The sequence below is a fragment of the Podarcis vaucheri genome, assembly GCF_965113315.1.
Source record: "Podarcis vaucheri genome assembly, chromosome: 6".
Lineage (NCBI taxonomy): Eukaryota > Metazoa > Chordata > Lepidosauria > Squamata > Lacertidae > Podarcis > Podarcis vaucheri.
Window position 1 is genome coordinate 46981121 of NC_138764.1, and position 25572 is coordinate 47006692.

The 25572-nt window shown below is 43.9% G+C and overlaps 1 protein-coding gene across 1 annotated transcript in view; it reads right to left on the reverse strand.

The window, feature by feature from the left end:
* Positions 1-25572, reverse strand: part of FGGY (FGGY carbohydrate kinase domain containing) — a 152501-nt gene that overhangs the window by 83455 nt on the left and 43474 nt on the right. The window contains exon 6 of the mRNA XM_082228764.1: positions 17348-17463. Coding sequence (XP_082084890.1) covers positions 17348-17463 — 116 coding nt within the window. The remainder of the gene's footprint in view (positions 1-17347; positions 17464-25572) is intronic.

Consider the following 25572-nt stretch of genomic DNA (forward strand, 5'->3'; position numbering starts at 1 on the left):
CTGCCTTTCCATGTGCTACAGCAGCCTTTCTCAACCTGTGGGTCCCCAGATGTTGTTGAACTACAATTCCCATCACCCCTAGCTAGCAAGGCTAGAGCTCATGGATGATGGGAGTTGTAGTCCAACAACATCTGGGGACCTACAGGTTGAGAACCGCTGTGCTACAGGGACAGGTGTCCTGCTGTGGAGCACTTTTTGGTTTTTTTGGTTGACCATGCATAGTTGAATTTGCCTAAGTTAAATCCGCATATGATGTGACTCCATTGTACAGTGCTATGCAATCACAGCAACAGCCTGACCAGTGTAGCAATGCAAAGTACCCTTGATGCTTTGGGGGGCTCCTGTACCTTTAAAGAAAAGTACACAGTCCTTCCCATTTTATTGCTTTCTGTTTATCATAGCGGGTGGATTACCAATGAGTAAGTTTTTTTCAATTGTCTCACTGTCAGTTCTTGTTCCTGTACGGAGGCGGTAGACAAGACTTTACTGACTTATTGTATCCAGAGAAGTAATTGTGTAAGCAGATGGATTTCTGCTTGTGCATCAAAACTTTGCCTCCCTTTTGCTTCCCGTGCCCCATAGAATCATAGAATCATAGAGTTGGAAGAGACCACAAGGGCCATCGAGTCCAACCCCCTGCCAAGCAGGAAACACCATCAGAGCACTCCTGACATATGGTTGTCAAGCCTCTGCTTAAAGACCTCCAAAGTAGGAGACTCCACCACACTCCTTGGCAGCAAATTCCACTGTCGAACAGCTCTTACTGTCAGGAAGTTCTTCCTAATGTTTAGGTGGAATCATATCAAATCTGTTCTGGGAGTTCCCCGACCCCACCCTCTGGAGCAAATTTAGGGGCGTGGGGAGAAAGAGGGTGAAATTATGTTTGGTGGAGTGAAAGTTGTTCTGTTCACACAATGACATAATTTAATTGGTGTCAACCTTTCCTTTTCAGGTAAATAATGGAAAAGCAATGCTTCAGCACAGCAAAGCACACCTCATGTGGAAGCAACTGGATCAGTTAATATCAATGTAGGTTATATAATACCATAACACCACGGGTTTCATCACCAGAAAACATGAATGCTAGTGTCCTTTTTTGTGAGAATTTCCCCTTTCATGAGCCACCTTTTTCTACTACGAAAACACATGGATTTAATCTATAAAGCTCATAGCAATTCAAAACTTAATTTTATACCCTTAACATATAGCTTTAAGTGGAGATTAGACAAAATCTCAGAGAATAAGGCTATCAATGGCTACTTACCACGATTGTTATGTTCTACCTCGACTACCAGTTTCTGGGAATCAGAGGTGGGGAGGGTGCCATTGCACTCGGGTTCACTTTGCAGGATTCCTGAGGATGCCTGGTTGGCCACTGGGAGAACAGGATGCCAGGCTGGATGTAACTTATTATATATATATAATAAGTCACCAACATCCTCTGCTCCAGCAAACCACCCAGAAGCAATTTACACAAAGAAGAACAGAAAGCACTCACCAACCTGAGGAAAGACAACAACATAATCATTCTCCCAGCAGACAAAGGCAACGCCACTGTTGTGATGAACACATCGGACTACCAAGCAAAACTATCAAATCTACTCCAAGACCCTACCTACCAACCTATAAAAACAGATCCCACCACCTATCTGGAAAAAACCACCAAATCCAAAATAAAAGCCTCTCCTATCAGTGAAGAAATCCAGCTAAGAATCATCCCCAGAGAAAAATCATCCAGATGCCCCAAACTCTACGGTCTCCCCTAGATACACAAAGAAGGAACACCACTCAGACCAATAGTCAGCTCCATAGGCTCACCTCTACAAAATCTCGCTAAATTTCTCGCTAAGCAACTTCAGCCCTATGCAGAATCCATCGCTTCACACGTTACTAACTCCTTCCAGTTCATAGAAACAATAAAGAAGCAATACCTACATCCCGATGACCTACTTGTGAGCTTCGATATTGTATCTCTCTTCACTCAAGTGCCCATTAATGAAGCCTTGACAGCCATTCAAAACAAATACAACCCCCCCAAATACATCCTGGACCTGACCAACCACTGCCTAACCAACACGTACTTCATCCACAATGGACAAAGATACAAACAGATAGAAGGAGCACCTATGGGATCACCCCTCTCACCGGTCATCGCAAATTTGTACATGGAACACTTTGAAACCAATGCTTTAGACAAGTCAGAACACAAACACAAACTTTGGCTCAGATATGTTGACGACACCTTTGTAATTTGGCCACACGGGAAAGAAAAACTAGATAGCTTCCTCACACATCTCAACAGCCTACACCCCAAAATACAATTCACTATGGAAATAGAAGACAACAACCAACTCCCCTTTCTTGACGTCCTAATCTACAAAAAACCTGATGGCTCCCTAGGACACACTATCTACCGGAAAAAAACACACACCAACCGCTACTTACATGCACAATCACACCACCACCCTGCACAAATAAACTCCGTAGCCAAGACTCTCATCTCCAGAACCAAACGCCTGGCTGACAAAGACCACTTGACAACTGAGTTACAGAATCTCTCAAATGTGTTAATCGCCAATGGATACCAGAAAAACAGGGTTACGAAGCTAATCCAAAAAGAAACACCCCCCAAAAACCAAGACACAGAAGAAAACAATGGCATGGCCCTCCTTCCTTATATCAAGGGCACTACAGACAAAATCAGCAAAATCCTCCATAAACACAATATCAAAACAGCCTTCTGCACCAACCAAAAAATAGCCAATATCCTCAGAAACCCAAAAGACAAAATCCAGCTGGAAAACCAAGGGGTCTATGAAATACCCTGCAAAGTCTGCCCAGCCACGTACATTGGACAAACAAACAGACGAATAAATGCACGTATCGCAGAACACAAGAATGCCGTCAAAAAAGAAGAAAAAACTTCCTCTCTTTTCCAACACATGAAAGAAACAGGACACGAAATTAATTTTGCAGATTCCAAATTGCTCTTTAACATGGAACATCACCACAAGAGAATAATCATGGAAGCCATCGAGATAGAGAAACACCCTCACAACATGAACAAGCGTGACGACACGTCCCGCCTGCCAGACATCTGGAAATTAGCCCTCCCCACAAAAACCGACACCAGAACCAGAGGCACACAGAACGCCGTCACCAATCAACCACACCAGACCCAAACCCAGACCCTCTCCACAGACATATTACAGACTCCATCCAGTAGCCAAACTATAGTGGCACCTCCGGATGCTGCACCCCCCTGCAATCCCTACACAGATCTGGCTGGCACAAAGCACAAAACCACAGCTCGCCCCTATACACGAAGCCAAGCCAGAACACAACTAAATGCAGCACAGCCATCTTCTCAGAAAAACTCTTCACAAGCTCAAGAGGTCAAGACACGAAAGCTTTAGCAACTAATCTACACTTAATGACCCACCCAGTGGTATTCAGAATATCACTCATGAAATCACTCAAGATATCCCTCAAGTAATTAAGGAACAAAAGAAGAAAAGGCACACTAATCTAGGAACTTCCTCTCTGCCCAGAACGTTGGAGGCTATACACCACACCCCTCAACAGTATTTATAGGAACTCAAACACCAGATTCTGCTCTGTTCCAGTAACAAGAAGCCGAAAGCACCAGCCTGAAGATGACGAGTGAGACCTCGTCGAAACGTCGCACAGACACCCCGACTCTTACACGGGAAGACACCCGAAGACACCAAAACCTGCATTCCTGTACCCGTGAAAATCTACGAAAGCAAATATCTCACCTCTACGGGGAGGAAACCTTCCAGCTGACAAGAACCTACGAGAAACTAGAAATCCGAAGAGCCACCATCTTATGTGATCTCCTGTTCCTACGCAACTGCCGAGACAACAACTTAACTCCCACATGCTTCCAACTTAAATTCCACTCTAAAACCCCAGCTACCGAAAGGATCCTGAAACGAACTGAACTATCCCTAATCAGAAACGAAATACATAAGAAAAGATACCTACTAAACCAAACCAACAAAGATCTGCTCACTCTTCACCTCAAACTATGTAACAAAATCCACCCTGCACTCTGGGACAAATGCAAACAACTAGCCGTCTGGAGAGCTGAAACTGAGACCTCACATAAGACAGACAGACACACCAACAAACTCTACAAACTAGAGAAACGCCAGAAACCCAGCCACCCTCCACAACAACCCATGAAACAAACAGTACATAACATATCAGACAGGATCCTCACCCCAACTGAAACCAAAGTACTCTCCAAAGGTTTCAACTTTGCAGTCGCCCCGAGACGCATCCCCACGGAAAACATCATATGCGGAGTCGAAGCTAGCCTGACCAAAATCGACCCAGATGAAGCCAATAAAATCAGACTTGAAGTCACCAACATCCTCTGCTCCAGCAAACCACCCAGAAGCAATTTACACAAAGAAGAACAGAAAGCACTCACCAACCTGAGGAAAGACAACAACATAATCATTCTCCCAGCAGACAAAGGCAACGCCACTGTTGTGATGAACACATCGGACTACCAAGCAAAACTATCAAATCTACTCCAAGACCCTACCTACCAACCTATAAAAACAGATCCCACCACCTATCTGGAAAAAACCACCAAATCCAAAATAAAAGCCTCTCCTATCAGTGAAGAAATCCAGCTAAGAATCATCCCCAGAGAAAAATCATCCAGATGCCCCAAACTCTACGGTCTCCCCAAGATACACAAAGAAGGAACACCACTCAGACCAATAGTCAGCTCCATAGGCTCACCTCTACAAAATCTCGCTAAATTTCTCGCTAAGCAACTTCAGCCCTATGCAGAATCCATCGCTTCACACGTTACTAACTCCTTCCAGTTCATAGAAACAATAAAGAAGCAATACCTACATCCCGATGACCTACTTGTGAGCTTCGATATTGTATCTCTCTTCACTCAAGTGCCCATTAATGAAGCCTTGACAGCCATTCAAAACAAATACAACCCCCCCAAATACATCCTGGACCTGACCAACCACTGCCTAACCAACACGTACTTCATCCACAATGGACAAAGATACAAACAGATAGAAGGAGCACCTATGGGATCACCCCTCTCACCGGTCATCGCAAATTTGTACATGGAACACTTTGAAACCAATGCTTTAGACAAGTCAGAACACAAACACAAACTTTGGCTCAGATATGTTGACGACACCTTTGTAATTTGGCCACACGGGAAAGAAAAACTAGATAGCTTCCTCACACATCTCAACAGCCTACACCCCAAAATACAATTCACTATGGAAATAGAAGACAACAACCAACTCCCCTTTCTTGACGTCCTAATCTACAAAAAACCTGATGGCTCCCTAGGACACACTATCTACCGGAAAAAAACACACACCAACCGCTACTTACATGCACAATCACACCACCACCCTGCACAAATAAACTCCGTAGCCAAGACTCTCATCTCCAGAACCAAACGCCTGGCTGACAAAGACCACTTGACAACTGAGTTACAGAATCTCTCAAATGTGTTAATCGCCAATGGATACCAGAAAAACAGGGTTACGAAGCTAATCCAAAAAGAAACACCCCCCAAAAACCAAGACACAGAAGAAAACAATGGCATGGCCCTCCTTCCTTATATCAAGGGCACTACAGACAAAATCAGCAAAATCCTCCATAAACACAATATCAAAACAGCCTTCTGCACCAACCAAAAAATAGCCAATATCCTCAGAAACCCAAAAGACAAAATCCAGCTGGAAAACCAAGGGGTCTATGAAATACCCTGCAAAGTCTGCCCAGCCACGTACATTGGACAAACAAACAGACGAATAAATGCACGTATCGCAGAACACAAGAATGCCGTCAAAAAAGAAGAAAAAACTTCCTCTCTTTTCCAACACATGAAAGAAACAGGACACGAAATTAATTTTGCAGATTCCAAATTGCTCTTTAACATGGAACATCACCACAAGAGAATAATCATGGAAGCCATCGAGATAGAGAAACACCCTCACAACATGAACAAGCGTGACGACACGTCCCGCCTGCCAGACATCTGGAAATTAGCCCTCCCCACAAAAACCGACACCAGAACCAGAGGCACACAGAACGCCGTCACCAATCAACCACACCAGACCCAAACCCAGACCCTCTCCACAGACATATTACAGACTCCATCCAGTAGCCAAACTATAGTGGCACCTCCGGATGCTGCACCCCCCTGCAATCCCTACACAGATCTGGCTGGCACAAAGCACAAAACCACAGCTCGCCCCTATACACGAAGCCAAGCCAGAACACAACTAAATGCAGCACAGCCATCTTCTCAGAAAAACTCTTCACAAGCTCAAGAGGTCAAGACACGAAAGCTTTAGCAACTAATCTACACTTAATGACCCACCCAGTGGTATTCAGAATATCACTCATGAAATCACTCAAGATATCCCTCAAGTAATTAAGGAACAAAAGAAGAAAAGGCACACTAATCTAGGAACTTCCTCTCTGCCCAGAACGTTGGAGGCTATACACCACACCCCTCAACAGTATTTATAGGAACTCAAACACCAGATTCTGCTCTGTTCCAGTAACAAGAAGCCGAAAGCACCAGCCTGAAGATGACGAGTGAGACCTCGTCGAAACGTCGCACAGACACCCCGACTCTTACACGGGAAGACACCCGAAGACACCAAAACCTGCATTCCTGTACCCGTGAAAATCTACGAAAGCAAATATCTCACCTCTACGGGGAGGAAACCTTCCAGCTGACAAGAACCTACGAGAAACTAGAAATCCGAAGAGCCACCATCTTATGTGATCTCCTGTTCCTACGCAACTGCCGAGACAACAACTTAACTCCCACATGCTTCCAACTTAAATTCCACTCTAAAACCCCAGCTACCGAAAGGATCCTGAAACGAACTGAACTATCCCTAATCAGAAACGAAATACATAAGAAAAGATACCTACTAAACCAAACCAACAAAGATCTGCTCACTCTTCACCTCAAACTATGTAACAAAATCCACCCTGCACTCTGGGACAAATGCAAACAACTAGCCATCTGGAGAGCTGAAACTGAGACCTCACATAAGACAGACAGACACACCAACAAACTCTACAAACTAGAGAAACGCCAGAAACCCAGCCACCCTCCACAACAACCCATGAAACAAACAGTACATAACATATCAGACAGGATCCTCACCCCAACTGAAACCAAAGTACTCTCCAAAGGTTTCAACTTTGCAGTCGCCCCGAGACGCATCCCCACGGAAAACATCATATGCGGAGTCGAAGCTAGCCTGACCAAAATCGACCCAGATGAAGCCAATAAAATCAGACTTGAAGTCACCAACATCCTCTGCTCCAGCAAACCACCCAGAAGCAATTTACACAAAGAAGAACAGAAAGCACTCACCAACCTGAGGAAAGACAACAACATAATCATTCTCCCAGCAGACAAAGGCAACGCCACTGTTGTGATGAACACATCGGACTACCAAGCAAAACTATCAAATCTACTCCAAGACCCTACCTACCAACCTATAAAAACAGATCCCACCACCTATCTGGAAAAAACCACCAAATCCAAAATAAAAGCCTCTCCTATCAGTGAAGAAATCCAGCTAAGAATCATCCCCAGAGAAAAATCATCCAGATGCCCCAAACTCTACGGTCTCCCCAAGATACACAAAGAAGGAACACCACTCAGACCAATAGTCAGCTCCATAGGCTCACCTCTACAAAATCTCGCTAAATTTCTCGCTAAGCAACTTCAGCCCTATGCAGAATCCATCGCTTCACACGTTACTAACTCCTTCCAGTTCATAGAAACAATAAAGAAGCAATACCTACATCCCGATGACCTACTTGTGAGCTTCGATATTGTATCTCTCTTCACTCAAGTGCCCATTAATGAAGCCTTGACAGCCATTCAAAACAAATACAACCCCCCCAAATACATCCTGGACCTGACCAACCACTGCCTAACCAACACGTACTTCATCCACAATGGACAAAGATACAAACAGATAGAAGGAGCACCTATGGGATCACCCCTCTCACCGGTCATCGCAAATTTGTACATGGAACACTTTGAAACCAATGCTTTAGACAAGTCAGAACACAAACCCAAACTTTGGCTCAGATATGTTGACGACACCTTTGTAATTTGGCCACACGGGAAAGAAAAACTAGATAGCTTCCTCACACATCTCAACAGCCTACACCCCAAAATACAATTCACTATGGAAATAGAAGACAACAACCAACTCCCCTTTCTTGACGTCCTAATCTACAAAAAACCTGATGGCTCCCTAGGACACACTATCTACCGGAAAAAAACACACACCAACCGCTACTTACATGCACAATCACACCACCACCCTGCACAAATAAACTCCGTAGCCAAGACTCTCATCTCCAGAACCAAACGCCTGGCTGACAAAGACCACTTGACAACTGAGTTACAGAATCTCTCAAATGTGTTAATCGCCAATGGATACCAGAAAAACAGGGTTACGAAGCTAATCCAAAAAGAAACACCCCCCAAAAACCAAGACACAGAAGAAAACAATGGCATGGCCCTCCTTCCTTATATCAAGGGCACTACAGACAAAATCAGCAAAATCCTCCATAAACACAATATCAAAACAGCCTTCTGCACCAACCAAAAAATAGCCAATATCCTCAGAAACCCAAAAGACAAAATCCAGCTGGAAAACCAAGGGGTCTATGAAATACCCTGCAAAGTCTGCCCAGCCACGTACATTGGACAAACAAACAGACGAATAAATGCACGTATCGCAGAACACAAGAATGCCGTCAAAAAAGAAGAAAAAACTTCCTCTCTTTTCCAACACATGAAAGAAACAGGACACGAAATTAATTTTGCAGATTCCAAATTGCTCTTTAACATGGAACATCACCACAAGAGAATAATCATGGAAGCCATCGAGATAGAGAAACACCCTCACAACATGAACAAGCGTGACGACACGTCCCGCCTGCCAGACATCTGGAAATTAGCCCTCCCCACAAAAACCGACACCAGAACCAGAGGCACACAGAACGCCGTCACCAATCAACCACACCAGACCCAAACCCAGACCCTCTCCACAGACATATTACAGACTCCATCCAGTAGCCAAACTATAGTGGCACCTCCGGATGCTGCACCCCCCTGCAATCCCTACACAGATCTGGCTGGCACAAAGCACAAAACCACAGCTCGCCCCTATACACGAAGCCAAGCCAGAACACAACTAAATGCAGCACAGCCATCTTCTCAGAAAAACTCTTCACAAGCTCAAGAGGTCAAGACACGAAAGCTTTAGCAACTAATCTACACTTAATGACCCACCCAGTGGTATTCAGAATATCACTCATGAAATCACTCAAGATATCCCTCAAGTAATTAAGGAACAAAAGAAGAAAAGGCACACTAATCTAGGAACTTCCTCTCTGCCCAGAACGTTGGAGGCTATACACCACACCCCTCAACAGTATTTATAGGAACTCAAACACCAGATTCTGCTCTGTTCCAGTAACAAGAAGCCGAAAGCACCAGCCTGAAGATGACGAGTGAGACCTCGTCGAAACGTCGCACAGACACCCCGACTCTTACACGGGAAGACACCCGAAGACACCAAAACCTGCATTCCTGTACCCGTGAAAATCTACGAAAGCAAATATCTCACCTCTACGGGGAGGAAACCTTCCAGCTGACAAGAACCTACGAGAAACTAGAAATCCGAAGAGCCACCATCTTATGTGATCTCCTGTTCCTACGCAACTGCCGAGACAACAACTTAACTCCCACATGCTTCCAACTTAAATTCCACTCTAAAACCCCAGCTACCGAAAGGATCCTGAAACGAACTGAACTATCCCTAATCAGAAACGAAATACATAAGAAAAGATACCTACTAAACCAAACCAACAAAGATCTGCTCACTCTTCACCTCAAACTATGTAACAAAATCCACCCTGCACTCTGGGACAAATGCAAACAACTAGCCATCTGGAGAGCTGAAACTGAGACCTCACATAAGACAGACAGACACACCAACAAACTCTACAAACTAGAGAAACGCCAGAAACCCAGCCACCCTCCACAACAACCCATGAAACAAACAGTACATAACATATCAGACAGGATCCTCACCCCAACTGAAACCAAAGTACTCTCCAAAGGTTTCAACTTTGCAGTCGCCCCGAGACGCATCCCCACGGAAAACATCATATGCGGAGTCGAAGCTAGCCTGACCAAAATCGACCCAGATGAAGCCAATAAAATCAGACTTGAAGTCACCAACATCCTCTGCTCCAGCAAACCACCCAGAAGCAATTTACACAAAGAAGAACAGAAAGCACTCACCAACCTGAGGAAAGACAACAACATAATCATTCTCCCAGCAGACAAAGGCAACGCCACTGTTGTGATGAACACATCGGACTACCAAGCAAAACTATCAAATCTACTCCAAGACCCTACCTACCAACCTATAAAAACAGATCCCACCACCTATCTGGAAAAAACCACCAAATCCAAAATAAAAGCCTCTCCTATCAGTGAAGAAATCCAGCTAAGAATCATCCCCAGAGAAAAATCATCCAGATGCCCCAAACTCTACGGTCTCCCCAAGATACACAAAGAAGGAACACCACTCAGACCAATAGTCAGCTCCATAGGCTCACCTCTACAAAATCTCGCTAAATTTCTCGCTAAGCAACTTCAGCCCTATGCAGAATCCATCGCTTCACACGTTACTAACTCCTTCCAGTTCATAGAAACAATAAAGAAGCAATACCTACATCCCGATGACCTACTTGTGAGCTTCGATATTGTATCTCTCTTCACTCAAGTGCCCATTAATGAAGCCTTGACAGCCATTCAAAACAAATACAACCCCCCCAAATACATCCTGGACCTGACCAACCACTGCCTAACCAACACGTACTTCATCCACAATGGACAAAGATACAAACAGATAGAAGGAGCACCTATGGGATCACCCCTCTCACCGGTCATCGCAAATTTGTACATGGAACACTTTGAAACCAATGCTTTAGACAAGTCAGAACACAAACACAAACTTTGGCTCAGATATGTTGACGACACCTTTGTAATTTGGCCACACGGGAAAGAAAAACTAGATAGCTTCCTCACACATCTCAACAGCCTACACCCCAAAATACAATTCACTATGGAAATAGAAGACAACAACCAACTCCCCTTTCTTGACGTCCTAATCTACAAAAAACCTGATGGCTCCCTAGGACACACTATCTACCGGAAAAAAACACACACCAACCGCTACTTACATGCACAATCACACCACCACCCTGCACAAATAAACTCCGTAGCCAAGACTCTCATCTCCAGAACCAAACGCCTGGCTGACAAAGACCACTTGACAACTGAGTTACAGAATCTCTCAAATGTGTTAATCGCCAATGGATACCAGAAAAACAGGGTTACGAAGCTAATCCAAAAAGAAACACCCCCCAAAAACCAAGACACAGAAGAAAACAATGGCATGGCCCTCCTTCCTTATATCAAGGGCACTACAGACAAAATCAGCAAAATCCTCCATAAACACAATATCAAAACAGCCTTCTGCACCAACCAAAAAATAGCCAATATCCTCAGAAACCCAAAAGACAAAATCCAGCTGGAAAACCAAGGGGTCTATGAAATACCCTGCAAAGTCTGCCCAGCCACGTACATTGGACAAACAAACAGACGAATAAATGCACGTATCGCAGAACACAAGAATGCCGTCAAAAAAGAAGAAAAAACTTCCTCTCTTTTCCAACACATGAAAGAAACAGGACACGAAATTAATTTTGCAGATTCCAAATTGCTCTTTAACATGGAACATCACCACAAGAGAATAATCATGGAAGCCATCGAGATAGAGAAACACCCTCACAACATGAACAAGCGTGACGACACGTCCCGCCTGCCAGACATCTGGAAATTAGCCCTCCCCACAAAAACCGACACCAGAACCAGAGGCACACAGAACGCCGTCACCAATCAACCACACCAGACCCAAACCCAGACCCTCTCCACAGACATATTACAGACTCCATCCAGTAGCCAAACTATAGTGGCACCTCCGGATGCTGCACCCCCCTGCAATCCCTACACAGATCTGGCTGGCACAAAGCACAAAACCACAGCTCGCCCCTATACACGAAGCCAAGCCAGAACACAACTAAATGCAGCACAGCCATCTTCTCAGAAAAACTCTTCACAAGCTCAAGAGGTCAAGACACGAAAGCTTTAGCAACTAATCTACACTTAATGACCCACCCAGTGGTATTCAGAATATCACTCATGAAATCACTCAAGATATCCCTCAAGTAATTAAGGAACAAAAGAAGAAAAGGCACACTAATCTAGGAACTTCCTCTCTGCCCAGAACGTTGGAGGCTATACACCACACCCCTCAACAGTATTTATAGGAACTCAAACACCAGATTCTGCTCTGTTCCAGTAACAAGAAGCCGAAAGCACCAGCCTGAAGATGACGAGTGAGACCTCGTCGAAACGTCGCACAGACACCCCGACTCTTACACGGGAAGACACCCGAAGACACCAAAACCTGCATTCCTGTACCCGTGAAAATCTACGAAAGCAAATATATATATATATACCGGAAAAAAACACACACCAACCGCTACTTACATGCACAATCACACCACCACCCTGCACAAATAAACTCCGTAGCCAAGACTCTCATCTCCAGAACCAAACGCCTGGCTGACAAAGACCACTTGACAACTGAGTTACAGAATCTCTCAAATGTGTTAATCGCCAATGGATACCAGAAAAACAGGGTTACGAAGCTAATCCAAAAAGAAACACCCCCCAAAAACCAAGACACAGAAGAAAACAATGGCATGGCCCTCCTTCCTTATATCAAGGGCACTACAGACAAAATCAGCAAAATCCTCCATAAACACAATATCAAAACAGCCTTCTGCACCAACCAAAAAATAGCCAATATCCTCAGAAACCCAAAAGACAAAATCCAGCTGGAAAACCAAGGGGTCTATGAAATACCCTGCAAAGTCTGCCCAGCCACGTACATTGGACAAACAAACAGACGAATAAATGCACGTATCGCAGAACACAAGAATGCCGTCAAAAAAGAAGAAAAAACTTCCTCTCTTTTCCAACACATGAAAGAAACAGGACATGAAATTAATTTTGCAGATTCCAAATTGCTCTTTAACATGGAACATCACCACAAGAGAATAATCATGGAAGCCATCGAGATAGAGAAACACCCTCACAACATGAACAAGCGTGACGACACGTCCCGCCTGCCAGACATCTGGAAATTAACCCTCCCCACAAAAACCGACACCAGAACCAGAGGCACACAGAACGCCGTCACCAATCAACCACACCAGACCCAAACCCAGACCCTCTCCACAGACATATTACAGACTCCATCCAGTAGCCAAACTATAGTGGCACCTCCGGATGCTGCACCCCCCTACAATCCCTACACAGATCTGGCTGACACAAGGCACAAAACCATAGCTCGCCCCTATACACGAAGCCAAGCCAGAGCACAACTAAATGCAGCACAGCCATCTTCTCAGAAAAACTCTTCACAAGCTCAAGAGGTCAAGACACGAAAGCTTTAGCAACTAATCTACACTTAATGACCCACCCAGTGATATTCTGAATATCACTCATGAAATCACCCAAGATATCCCTCAAGTAATTAAGGAACAAAAGAAGAAAAGGCACACTAATCTAGGAACTTCCTCTTTACCCAGAACGTTGGAGGCTATACACCACACCCCTCAACAGTATTTATAGGAACTCAAACACCAGACTCTGCTCTGTTCCAGTAACAAGAAGCCGAAAGCACCAGCCTGAAGATGACGAGTGAGACCTCGTCGAAACGTCGCACAGACACCCCGACTCTTACACGGGAAGACACCCGAAGACACCAAAACCTGCATATATATATATATATATATATATATATATATATATATATATATATGTTGTGAGGTGAGTTATGGTTGACAACGCAAATCCAAAAACAAAACAAGAACTGAACAGAGTCCTGGAATTTATGTATGTGTGTGTGTGTGTTTGCAATTTAAGCAGCAGCAAGAAATGATGATCCCCCCCCCCCCGGAATGTATAAAAGGGTGGTTTTCAAATTGGTGTCCTATTATTGCTGGTTTTTCATTTTTCTCATCCTAATTTCCCTGTATTGAACTGTCAGGTTTTTAAAGAGATTTTGCTCTCGTTGGCAACATGCACATTTAGTTGTTTGGGGGAGGGGAAAGGGAGGGGAGCTTTTCCCTGTCCTTGAAACGCACTATATAAATATTGTATTCAATCCTTAGCTTGCACTTCGTAAATAATTTATGTTAAAAATTTATCTTCGTGGGGCTCGTCAGCCATTAGGGTGCTCAAATTTCTGTTAAAACATTTATTTACTGCTTGTACTCTTTTAGTGTGTGGGGTGGGAGGTGGGGGAGGGGAGTCTAAAAGGTGCATCTGGTAATAGCTACCAAGGCTGCATTAAAGCAAAAAGAAAATCTCAAAAACTCTAAAGGTTTAGGAGACTCTGCTTATACTCTGCTAGGTTCAGAGCTTGCAAGGTTGTCAGAAAGGAATCCTTGCCCCCTCATTCCTGCTCTAGGCTCTGCGCACCACCTGTATGGAAGCAGGAATAGTCATCGCCACCACCTGCCACTTCAGGCCAGGGCTGGGTGGGAAAAGCAAGAAGCACAGGACTTGTTTATAGCATTGGGGGAGCAGACTACCAATGGGTCTATGAGATCCATCCAGCAATGGAGGAAGCCACTTGGGAGCCAGGGGCGGTGCGGGGCACGCCATGGGACCTCCGGAGTCTGCCTGCCTCCTCCCACTCAGCCGCCCTATAGCTGGGGGGGGCAGCGGGCAGACCGCTTGGGCAGCACGGAGCCTGCACACGCCCAAGCCACCTTGTCTGTCCCAAGAGAGATGCGTGGCTCAGGCACAATGTAGGCCCCGCAATTAGTGTCGCCCAGTGTTTTGCCACCCCCTTCAGTGGTGGCACTCGAGGCAACCCGCACCCACCGCACCCCCCTTCCTCCGCCCCTGGATCAATCCTAAGTCCTGCCCCGCAACTGCTAACTACAGCCAAGGATGGCTTCCTGTCACTTTTGGAAGCAAGCAAGGTTGAGCCATCAAGGTTCCTTCTGCACATCCCACAAAGAATGCAGCAGAAGCTAAACTGGTCTCTTAGGGACACATCATATACAGAAGAGGGCAAGATTTGCTGCCTGAGGATATTGTACTACAGAGCGTCAGAGACAAATAGAAAATATAATTCTTTGATTAAGGAAACAAAATATACACAGAGAAACCTAGGGGTACGACTGGCCCCAGTAAAGACAATCTGAGTCTCCCACTTCCTCCTCAGCCTCTTTTAAACCCATCTATCTTCCTAGCACTCTTAAGCTACGCCAGGGAGGGGCCCTCTGAGCTCTCTGTGCTCTTTGCTTTGTAGCATGCAGAACCCTCCGGGTTCTCAGAGACAAGGGGGAAGAAGAGCTAAACACAGTAGGACCTGCAGGCTCCTGTGAATCTGTCACAGCCTAAGCCACCACCTCCTTCTCAGCTGTCTGTTCTACATCTGCAGTGTTCTCTCTCTCTCTCTCTCTCTCTCTCTCTCTCTCTCTCTCTCTCAACCCTGTTGCTTGTCCACCATCCCCCCATTCCTCCTCTGATCTGTCTTCCTTGTCCCACCACCACTCCCTCAGCTCAGAGCCTTCCTCTTCTGGGGCTTCCCTATGCGGTTCTGCAGCTGGAATCTCCCACCACTCCCCAGTGACCAGCCAGTCCCTGACAATCGTACAGAAGGGCCTTTTTTACCTACAGTTGTAAAAAGTAATTTTTCGACACCTAATGCGTCTCTTTTGAAACTTTATGGGTTTCATTACTGATATCAAATTATTTCCATTTAGTGCTGCTGCATTAAACTGTTATAGAAACCTGTTCTCTAAGTGGCGGTGTGGGGGGGGAGAGAGAATCAGGTAATTAACTTTGAGGGATGAGGGGTTTGGGGTTCTTTTTTACACTAATGTTCTCATTAATGGCATGCCTGCTTAGGACAGCCATTAAAAGTCCATTAACTGAATAAGGAAACTTGAATAATGCTGTCCTGGAAAATTTCTAGTAAATGAACATTACGGTCTTTTAATGGAAATCTGCTATAAGAATCTTGCAATTAGCAAGTCTAAAATTCTAATTATACATAGGCTTCAGGAAAGTTCACAGCAACTTAAAGATAGTGTAACAAGCTGGTGAAAGGAGTGTGGGACAAGCCAAGAGTTGAGTTTAGCACATTGTTTTAAGCTTGCTGATTCTGTTGATTAGCAGCATTGCACATGAAGGGGTATAACAAACTAAAGCAAAATAATGATGTTTGCATATTCCTTGCCGCTGGCCTAAAGATCTGCCTTGTATCCAGTCAAGTGTGCTTAGGCAGCAAAGATACACACACACACACACACACACACACACACACACCCCTATACACAGACACAAATGGATATATGATAAATGAATGTTGCCAGTAGAAGCAGTACTATGGGGAGTTTAATGTAAATGATATGAATTATGAAGGCCAGCTTTTGTTTTTCCCCCGCTATTAAGAGAGAACTAACTATGCACAAGCCCAAGAGTGAAAGAGTCTTGGTTCTGGAGCAGCCCTCCTAAGGAAAACATCATAATGCCAGAATGCTCCCCTTTTCACCTGCTGCTAGATTAGGAGAGGGGCATTTTGATGGCAAGCAAGAAGTTTCAGGAAGTCTCTCTCACCCAACATCTGCCCACATTTCCCCAGGGAAACCTAAACCACCTACATTTGAAAATTAGTGTTGTGCATAATTAAGGACAAATTGTCGTGGTGCACCCAAAATTGCTCACTTTTAAAGCAGTCCTCTGATAGATTTGGTATTGCCAAAACATATAATGGGAAATCAGGCTGTGAGAATCAGGCTCAAGTGCTTCCCCTTCCCTTGCTTTGCATACGATAAGACATTGAAAGTTCTGTTTTTAAGTAGTCACAGTTCCTTGTTATTTCAGGCCTAAGGGAACTGTGGCTTGTTAAAACAAACCAAGATCAAGGTTTGGTTAAGTTTCAAAGTCCTTTCCTCATGCAGTAGAGGGAGAACTGCACAAATGCACAGCTTACCACAGCATGCTCTCCTAACAGGAAACCACTGTTTACCACTGTGTCTGAACTGGGCTATTACCTAATTAGATGAAGTCTTTTTTAAAAATGTTAAAAAGTAGCTAATATACATTTACCTATTTTTGCATAGTTATTTGCCACCAAATCTTCCAATCCAACCAGCTTCCAAAAACTATCATCCCAGCCTTTCTCCGAAGAGTATGTCCATTTACATACCAAAGTGCACAGAGATCTGTGGAGGAAAAGAAACTCACGTTACATTTCATTATCAACTCTACCTCCCTATCTATTCAGGCAAAACTCTTACAGGACCCAAAAACATCAACACTCCTTTAACATTCAGCAGCAGTTTAGATCATGCGAAAGGCTGGGCTGGATGAATCCCAAGTCGGAATTAAGATTGCCGGAAGAAATATCAACAACCTCAGATATGCAGATGACACAACCTTGATGGCAGAAAGTGAAGAGGAATTAAAGAACCTTTTAATGAGGGTGAAAGAGGAGAGCGCAAAATATGGTCTGAAGTTCAACATCAAAAAAACGAAGATCATGGCCACTGGGCCCATCACCTCCTGGCAAATAGAAGGGGAAGAAATAGAGGCAGTGAGAGATTTTACTTTCTTGGGCTCCATGATCAGTGCAGATGGTGACAGCAGTCACGAAATTAAAAGACGCCTGCTCCTTGGGAGAAAGGCGATGGCAAACCTAGACAATATCTTAAAAAGCAGAGACATCACCTTGCCAACAAAGGTCCGTATAGTAAAAGCCATGGTTTTCCCAGTAGTGATGTATGGAAGTGAGAGCTGGACCATAAAGAAGGCCGATCGCCGAAGAATTGATGCTTTTGAATTATGGTGCTGGAGGAGACTCTTGAGAGTCCCATGGACTGCAAGAAGATCAAACCTCTCCATTCTGAAGGAAATCAGCCCTGAGTGCTCACTGGAAGGACAGATCGTGAAGCTGAGGCTCCAATACTTTGGCCACCTCATGAGAAGAGAAGACTCCCTGGAAAAGACCCTGATGTTGGGAAAGATGGAGGGCACAAGGAGAAGGGGACGACAGAGAATGAGATGGTTGGATGGTGTTCTTGAAGCTACCAGCATGAGTTTGATCAAACTGCGGGAGGCAGTGGAGGACAGAAGTGCCTGGCGTGCTCTGGTCCATGGGGTCACGAAGAGTCGGACACGACTAAACGACTAAACAACAACAACAACAACAACAGCAGTTTAGATCAAAACTCTAAAGAATTAAGCATTTTTCAATTATACAAACAAAAACAACTATAAATACTGGATCCCCTCTTAAACACCTTCAGCTGTTTGAGAAGTCTGTCTTTGACTTAACGATTCCCAGTATATTGATGGGATTCTAGCAGTCAATATATAGCCGCTTAAAAGTTTTCTATGCAAAACAGGAGGGCAAGAACATAAATCCTTAATACAGAAAGCCATAAAAAGAGATTCTTAATGTTTCACTTTTCAGATCTGATCCAACCTTTTCAAGTTTTTTCTTCAGTCATGAGAACAAAGGGTTTGGGTAAAGAATCTTGATCACCATCCCTAAGATCACTAACCTTTTAAAAACGTGCTGTATGGGGCTGTCAGTCACTGCTTAGAGAGGTGGCAAGTTTGACATTCCAACATTGCAGCAACTACTCACAGCCAAAGGGACATGGTCAGGCTGGATTTACCACAGGCCCAGAATCTAAAGCTGACGCTATCTCTTTCTGCAATTGCAGCCACCATGTAATATGGGAAAGATAGAGCCCACATGAAACCTATTTTGTAATGTGCTTTATGAATATATGTGTGTGTGTGTGTGTGTGTGTGTGTGTGTGTGTATAATTCTTTAGAAACATTTCTGCAGGAAATACATCTTTGACAGCAGTGGAGCCCTTTGACTCACGGACACACCAAAAATGAAGACAACTGAAGGCAGGGCTGTGCAAACAACGCCTTGAATTGAGGTTTCTAAGAACATCAGCCTTCATGTAGCATATTTTACAAGGCACTGGAATTTGTATTTCCAAGATGAATTAAGTTTGACTACGCACTGTGTTTTGCCGCTCTTAGGAAAACCATGTCTACGGTTTTCTTGTTTGAATGTGGCCGTTTACCCAAGCCAGGAAACTGCATGTGCTCCCTCAGAACACTGTGTTTAATCTCCTTGCAAGAGAGAAACCCCAATTATTTCAGAAAACTGCAAGCAGAAGACTGTAAGCCGCAACATGCAGATCATTGAGTCACAGCTTTAACCTCTGTAGGAGCTTGGGAGTTGCCTCAAAAAGCAGAGGGACGAAGGTAGCAAGTACCTTTACAAGGAAGGGTGCAGACCTTCGCTGTTCCAGTCAGTCATAATGGAAGCACGAGAATAAAAATCGTAAGCACAAAAACATGCTTTTAAAAAAGTAAGAGGAAATCCCTGCGGGTATGGATAAAAATATGGGCAGTATGTGGTAAAAGTTTTAGGAACAAAAGGAACCTTTGGCAGGAGACAGGGCTTTCAACACACAGGATGGCTATGTAACAAAAGAAGCCTAGAGCTGCTTCAGCACAGACCTATAGAAGTACCAGTATTCCCTCTACCCCACCCAATGTCGTCCCAGACAGAACATTCAGCACATTTAAACCCTCTGGCAAACCTTTGTTTTAAATAGAACTGGGCGTTGGTGCTGTGGAAGCCTTGAAAGAGCCACAGGTCATCACGTGGAAGAATGTAAAAAGCAGCAACTATTCCCTACAGCACTACGGTTAATGACAAGCATATTCATTTCAGGAAGAGCCGGCATTACAGTTACAGATACAAGGCATGGGTAGATGTCATTTGTGTCTAATGGAGGCACCAGGGGATTGGCTGGAGGAGAAAAGAAGAGGAGATAAGTTTGCTGCAGGCCAGTCAACATCACCAGCTGCATTACAAAGAACACTTGGATACACAGAGCCATGGTTCACAAGCAGATTTATAAATGAGAGGCATAAAGCTTCCAGGTATCAGCTGATACTTAACATCAGTTAAGTATCATTACATAAAACTCCAATGGCACTGGCCCTGCCCATTATTGCCTTCAGCTTTTTATTCATTGTGGAGCATCAATTTCTTTCTTTCTCTCTCTCTCCCTCTCACAGACACACACCACAGCTGTCAACTTTCCCCTTTTCTTGCAAGGAAACCTATTCAGAATAAGGGAATTTCCCTTTTAAAAAAAGGGAACAATTGACAGCTATGACACACACACAAACTGGGGAAGAGAGACAATACAGAATGGTAAAGGCAGGCTCTGGGGAAAGGGAAACAAATACTACATTGGTCCAAGCTTTCGAAGTAAGGTTTAGCTAAGAAAACCACAGACGCCCAAGGCAATTAGGAGTTTAGGGCCAATCCAGACCCTAAACTCCGCTGCTCAGCCGGAATTAATGGAGCTGCTGGGCCAAGAACACATCCTTAGCCCTGCCACACATGTTGACTGGTGTGTCTGTTATCACATGACAGTAGCACAGCTGGCTCAGCCCCTCCCTGCCCCTGGAGTACCCCATTTTGGAGTTTTCCACTGACTGCCACCATGGGGGTGGTACCCTCACAGCAGCAGTTCTGCCTGCATCTTCAGCTGGTATGACTCAAGAAATGGTGGCTGACAGGGCTGGGTGGGGAGACACCTCTGGCCAATACAAGCCCCTCTCAGCCCAGTGCACAAAGACACTGGACTGTACCCTTAGCCAGTAAGGAAAGGGAGAGCGGAGGCAAGCTGGTTAAGACGAGGGTGAGAAGTGAAGCAGCTATCAGCTCTGCTGAGGGACAGCAAATTTCCATTCCTTCCTTCCTGGAACTGTTGCCATTCCAGTAGGTCATTGTAAGAATTTTGTAACCAAGATCCAGTCCTCATGTTTGCTCTTTTTTCGTTGCTCCTCCCAATCCCTTTAACCTCTGTGCCATATATTTCAGATTGTAAACTTCAGGGGCTGTCCTATTATTGATATTCATATGCCACTCCAGGAGCCTTTCTCAGTTGAAGAGCAGATTTAAAATGAACGAAAAATCTGCAAATGAATGAATGAAATCTGGATCATGTAAATAAATAGGAAACAGCACATAAGTGACAGGACTAAGCAGAAACAGATTCGGTTTCTATACTTTGCCCCCACCCCCCCTTTTTAAAAGTCACTTCCCATTTGTTGAACCATGAACCAAAATCTAAGTACTTGTACCTTGAAGCAATTCTCAGATATCAAGCACATGTATTTAGGATTCGGGACATTAGATTTTAGACAGGGATGGGCCTTCTTTGGTGCTGCTCCCTCCAAGGCCTTCCTTTGAAAAACTTGCATAATATTTGAATAAATGGATGAAGTCAGAACCATACAGCTGGGATGTTAACAATTCGTATCAGCTGATACTTTCTGCTGGTGTTTTGTGGAACAGATTTCAGATTATAAATGTTGATTCCCACCTTCCCCTTTTGCTTTCGGAACCAAATGGTGATCTGGGTATGGGAAAGTTGTTTCCATATGGAAAACAACCTTACTGATTCAGTCTGTTGTCTATTTCAGTGGTTCCCAATTGGGGGGTTCTGCGTAACTCATCCAGGCAGCCTGTGGCACCATTCACATAACAAAAACTATGGGAAACGGAATTTTCAAAAGTGGCTTGGCTTCTGAAAAACAAGGGGTCCGCAGTTCTTAGCTAACTGAGAACCACTGGTCTATATGATGCCTTCGTATAAGTTAAAATATGGCATATGGTATCAGTATGACATGGTTTTACTAAAATTCTCACTTAATAGCACTCAAAAATATATTTCACAGCATGCAATCAATGTTTGCATCTGTGCTGTATATCCTTAACAGGAAACAGGGTTTCTTCTACTTGTCAGAAGAAACCTATGCAAAAAAAGGGAAGCAGGCACCCTAGGAAATACCGAAACAGATGTAATCCAGCTGCTGCACTCCAGGTTCACCAAGGAAGTCCATGTATACCAAGGATATCTTGGCTCTGTTTTATGGCAGCCTAGAAACGATCGTAATCAACATCAATAAATCAAACAGCTCCAAATCACGGTGCCAGCTCCTCAACGTTTTGTATTTATTTTTTGAATGACTAAAGACAAACTCAGACCTTTCTCAAGTTTTGAAAAATAAAATAAAAATGAAGAGAACACAAAAAGAACACCTAGTGGATTGTGCTAGGATTTCATCTAGTCTAGTGTTCCAATTCCCCCACTGGCCAGCCAGGTGTATCTATGAAGCTCATAAGTAGAACACAAAGGCAACCCACCCCCACCCCCGAAATTACCTCTATCTACCACAGAGCCTAGGACTTGCTGATCAGAAGGTCGGCAGTTCAAATCCCCGCCACGGAGTGCGTTCCCGTTGCTTAGACCCTGCTCCTGCCAACCTAGCAGTTCGAGAGCACGTCAAAGTGCAAGTAGATAAATAGGTACCGCTCCGGCAGGAAGGTAAATGGTGTTTTCATGCGCTGTTCTGGTTCGCCAGAAGCAGCTTAGTCATGCTGGCCACATGACCCAGAAGCTGTACGCCGGCTCCCTCGGCCAATAAAACAAGATGAGCGCCGCAACCTCAAAGTCGGTCATAACTGGACTTAATGGTCAGGGGTCCCTTTACCTTTACCTTACTGATATTCAGGGGCATAGAGACTCTTAGCAATGAAGGCTTTATTCGGCTACTGTGATTGTTAGCCATTGAAAGACCAAACCTTCATGGATTCTCTTTAAAAGAGAAGTTTCAGAAGATAAAATTAGCAGCAGATGAGGTGGGATATCACTGCCCACTAACTACACAGGAGGATATCTAAGAAGATAACACCTAATGAAAAAATATTCCCCGAAATCAGGAAGCTATGACACTGTTTTGACGTGGTGAGCATTGCTTCATCTACCAAGTGCAACATTTTATGCCCTAGAGGGTAGTCTGCTGTAGTCAGTGCTGCCAATAGTGACCTCAGTTAGTGAACAATTAAGGTGTAGTCTCCAACATACAAAGTCCTAAACAGCTCAGGATCCAAACTTGTACCTGTGTCACTTCTGCCAGAAAAAGAAAAGTGCCTGAGGCCTAAATAATGAAGGAATCTTCAGCCACCTGGGTGCACCTCAACTCCCAAGTAAATATCAAGAGTCATGTGTCAAAGGTTAATGACAGCCTATACAAAATGTAATGAACCCAGTCTATTCTGCCTCTGCAGAGATCTCCAGGCCATACCCAATGGTGGCTTTCCGCTAGCTGAAGGAGGGGCACCCGATTTCCACGAATGCCCCCTTGTCAATTGCAGCCCTCCATGAAATATCCCATAGTGTTCCACAGAGAGTCACCCAACCTTCAAGAGAACCTTGGTGAAGCAGGGGGCTGCATTGAGTATAAGGGACTGGTTCACATCAGGTGCACTGCCTTGTAAAAATATTACTGGGTACAAACTCCCTCTGTCTACTAGAAAAAATTCCAGGAAATCCTTGAATTCCACAGGACCATAAAGATTAGAATTTTTCAGACATCTGCATGGTAAACTAGCATTCTTCTTCATCCTAAAACAAAATATTCCATACACTACTTTTGAAAAATACTATACCACTACTTTATGAATATTCTTCAACCAGACATGCTGTTTCACAAAGTCAAAGGTTTTCCTGTCAGGGTAGGAGAACACCCTTGCAATTTTCTACACCCACATGTGCAATTAATCTTCTCTAATTTCAGCCACTCCCTGGCAAGAGTCCATGTTATATTTAACACTGGACATAGTTTCAGAAACGGATACTGTACACAACCAGATTGTTTTCAAAGACAATGTAACAAGATAAACAGAACCCTTTGATCTTTGGGAATTCTCTCGCAGTCTTTCTTTCACCCAAATTTGGAAGTGACCTTCAATTAACATCTTTAAGCAAACAACGTTATCCAGAGTGCAATTTGGGTGAAAACAGACCACCATTGCAACCACGGACACGCTCACCTAATCAAAAGCATACAAACAGTACTTGTTTTGTTTTTTGGAAAAATATGAAGACTTCTATTTATCCATACAGCCACATCTTAAAATTCCAGAAACTTGTGTATTTGCGAGAGCCCGAAATCCATCCTATGATGGATTCAAATTGCAGGCCTCCTGAACTGTGTCCTCTCATAACCAGCCTATATATTACAGCTACATGTGGAAAACGCTTTACATTGCAGCTGTTATGTGTGCTGAGCTGTTCGTGGGCAACAGTCCACGAGTTTGATTGCTTTACGTCACCAAAAATGTATACGAGGATCCATTTGCTAAACATAAATCGCTTTGCATGGCATAACAGAACTATTGTAATAATTGGGCTGAATGCCTAAACTGTGAACCAGGAAGACCCCGGTTCAAATCTTGACTCTGCCCTAAAATGTGCAAAGCAGCAAACAGCCTCCCAGCATTACCACTGTATGGATTCCAGAATGGATGTAACTGCAGACCTACCTTAACTGCAGACAGGCTGACTAACCTTTGGGGTGCTCCCAGTTTTATGTATGTTACTTAAGAATATTTAGGGCAATCCTGTAAGCGGGGATAAGGCTGGGAGGTTGTTTTGCTACCTTGCAAATTTTACAGCAGAGTCAATATTTGAACTTGGATCTTCTTTGTTCACAGTTTAAACATTTAGCCGAATTATTACAATTATTATTTTTCTTTAAAGCACCACATGAAAATTCACACATTTATCTGTGATACTTTAAAAAAGAAAACACTGAGCAGGTCAGATGGTTTCTTGGTGACATTATGAAGACCAGCTACACACCAGTGCTATGCATAGCTAGTTTCTAAAAACTAAAAACTGTGTTATTTACAACCAAACACTGCAGTCAATACATATGATTGAACAAAATATACAGGAAGGGTACTTCTAGAGCAGCCTGACTGTTCTAAAAATGTTGTGTAGCTTTATTCAAAGACTGAAAGTACAGAACCAAACAGTGCTGGCCACCATCTTTGATATTTGACAGATGTCTGATACAAGAGGAAATAAATTATTCATAATGAAGATGACTCTTGCTAGTCGAAAGCTGTCAAAATTCATCTTCCTTTTCTTTATTTGTGCATTTATCACTGAGGGCAAGTGTCAAACTACACATATGAGAATTAAAAAAATGTTATCTTTAAACTAACAAGAGAAATTTCTTTTGACAACCATAGCAGCTGCTAATGGAAAGTGTTTCTCTACCAAAGGGCAGATCAATCTTGAGCACCTCAAATCATTTTCATAATTCCGATGCCCATGTACTGACAACAATACTCAAATAACTGGGTAAGAAGATTTATATACTGCTTGACTAGAAACTAAAACGCTAAAACTCTTGATAACCCATGAAAA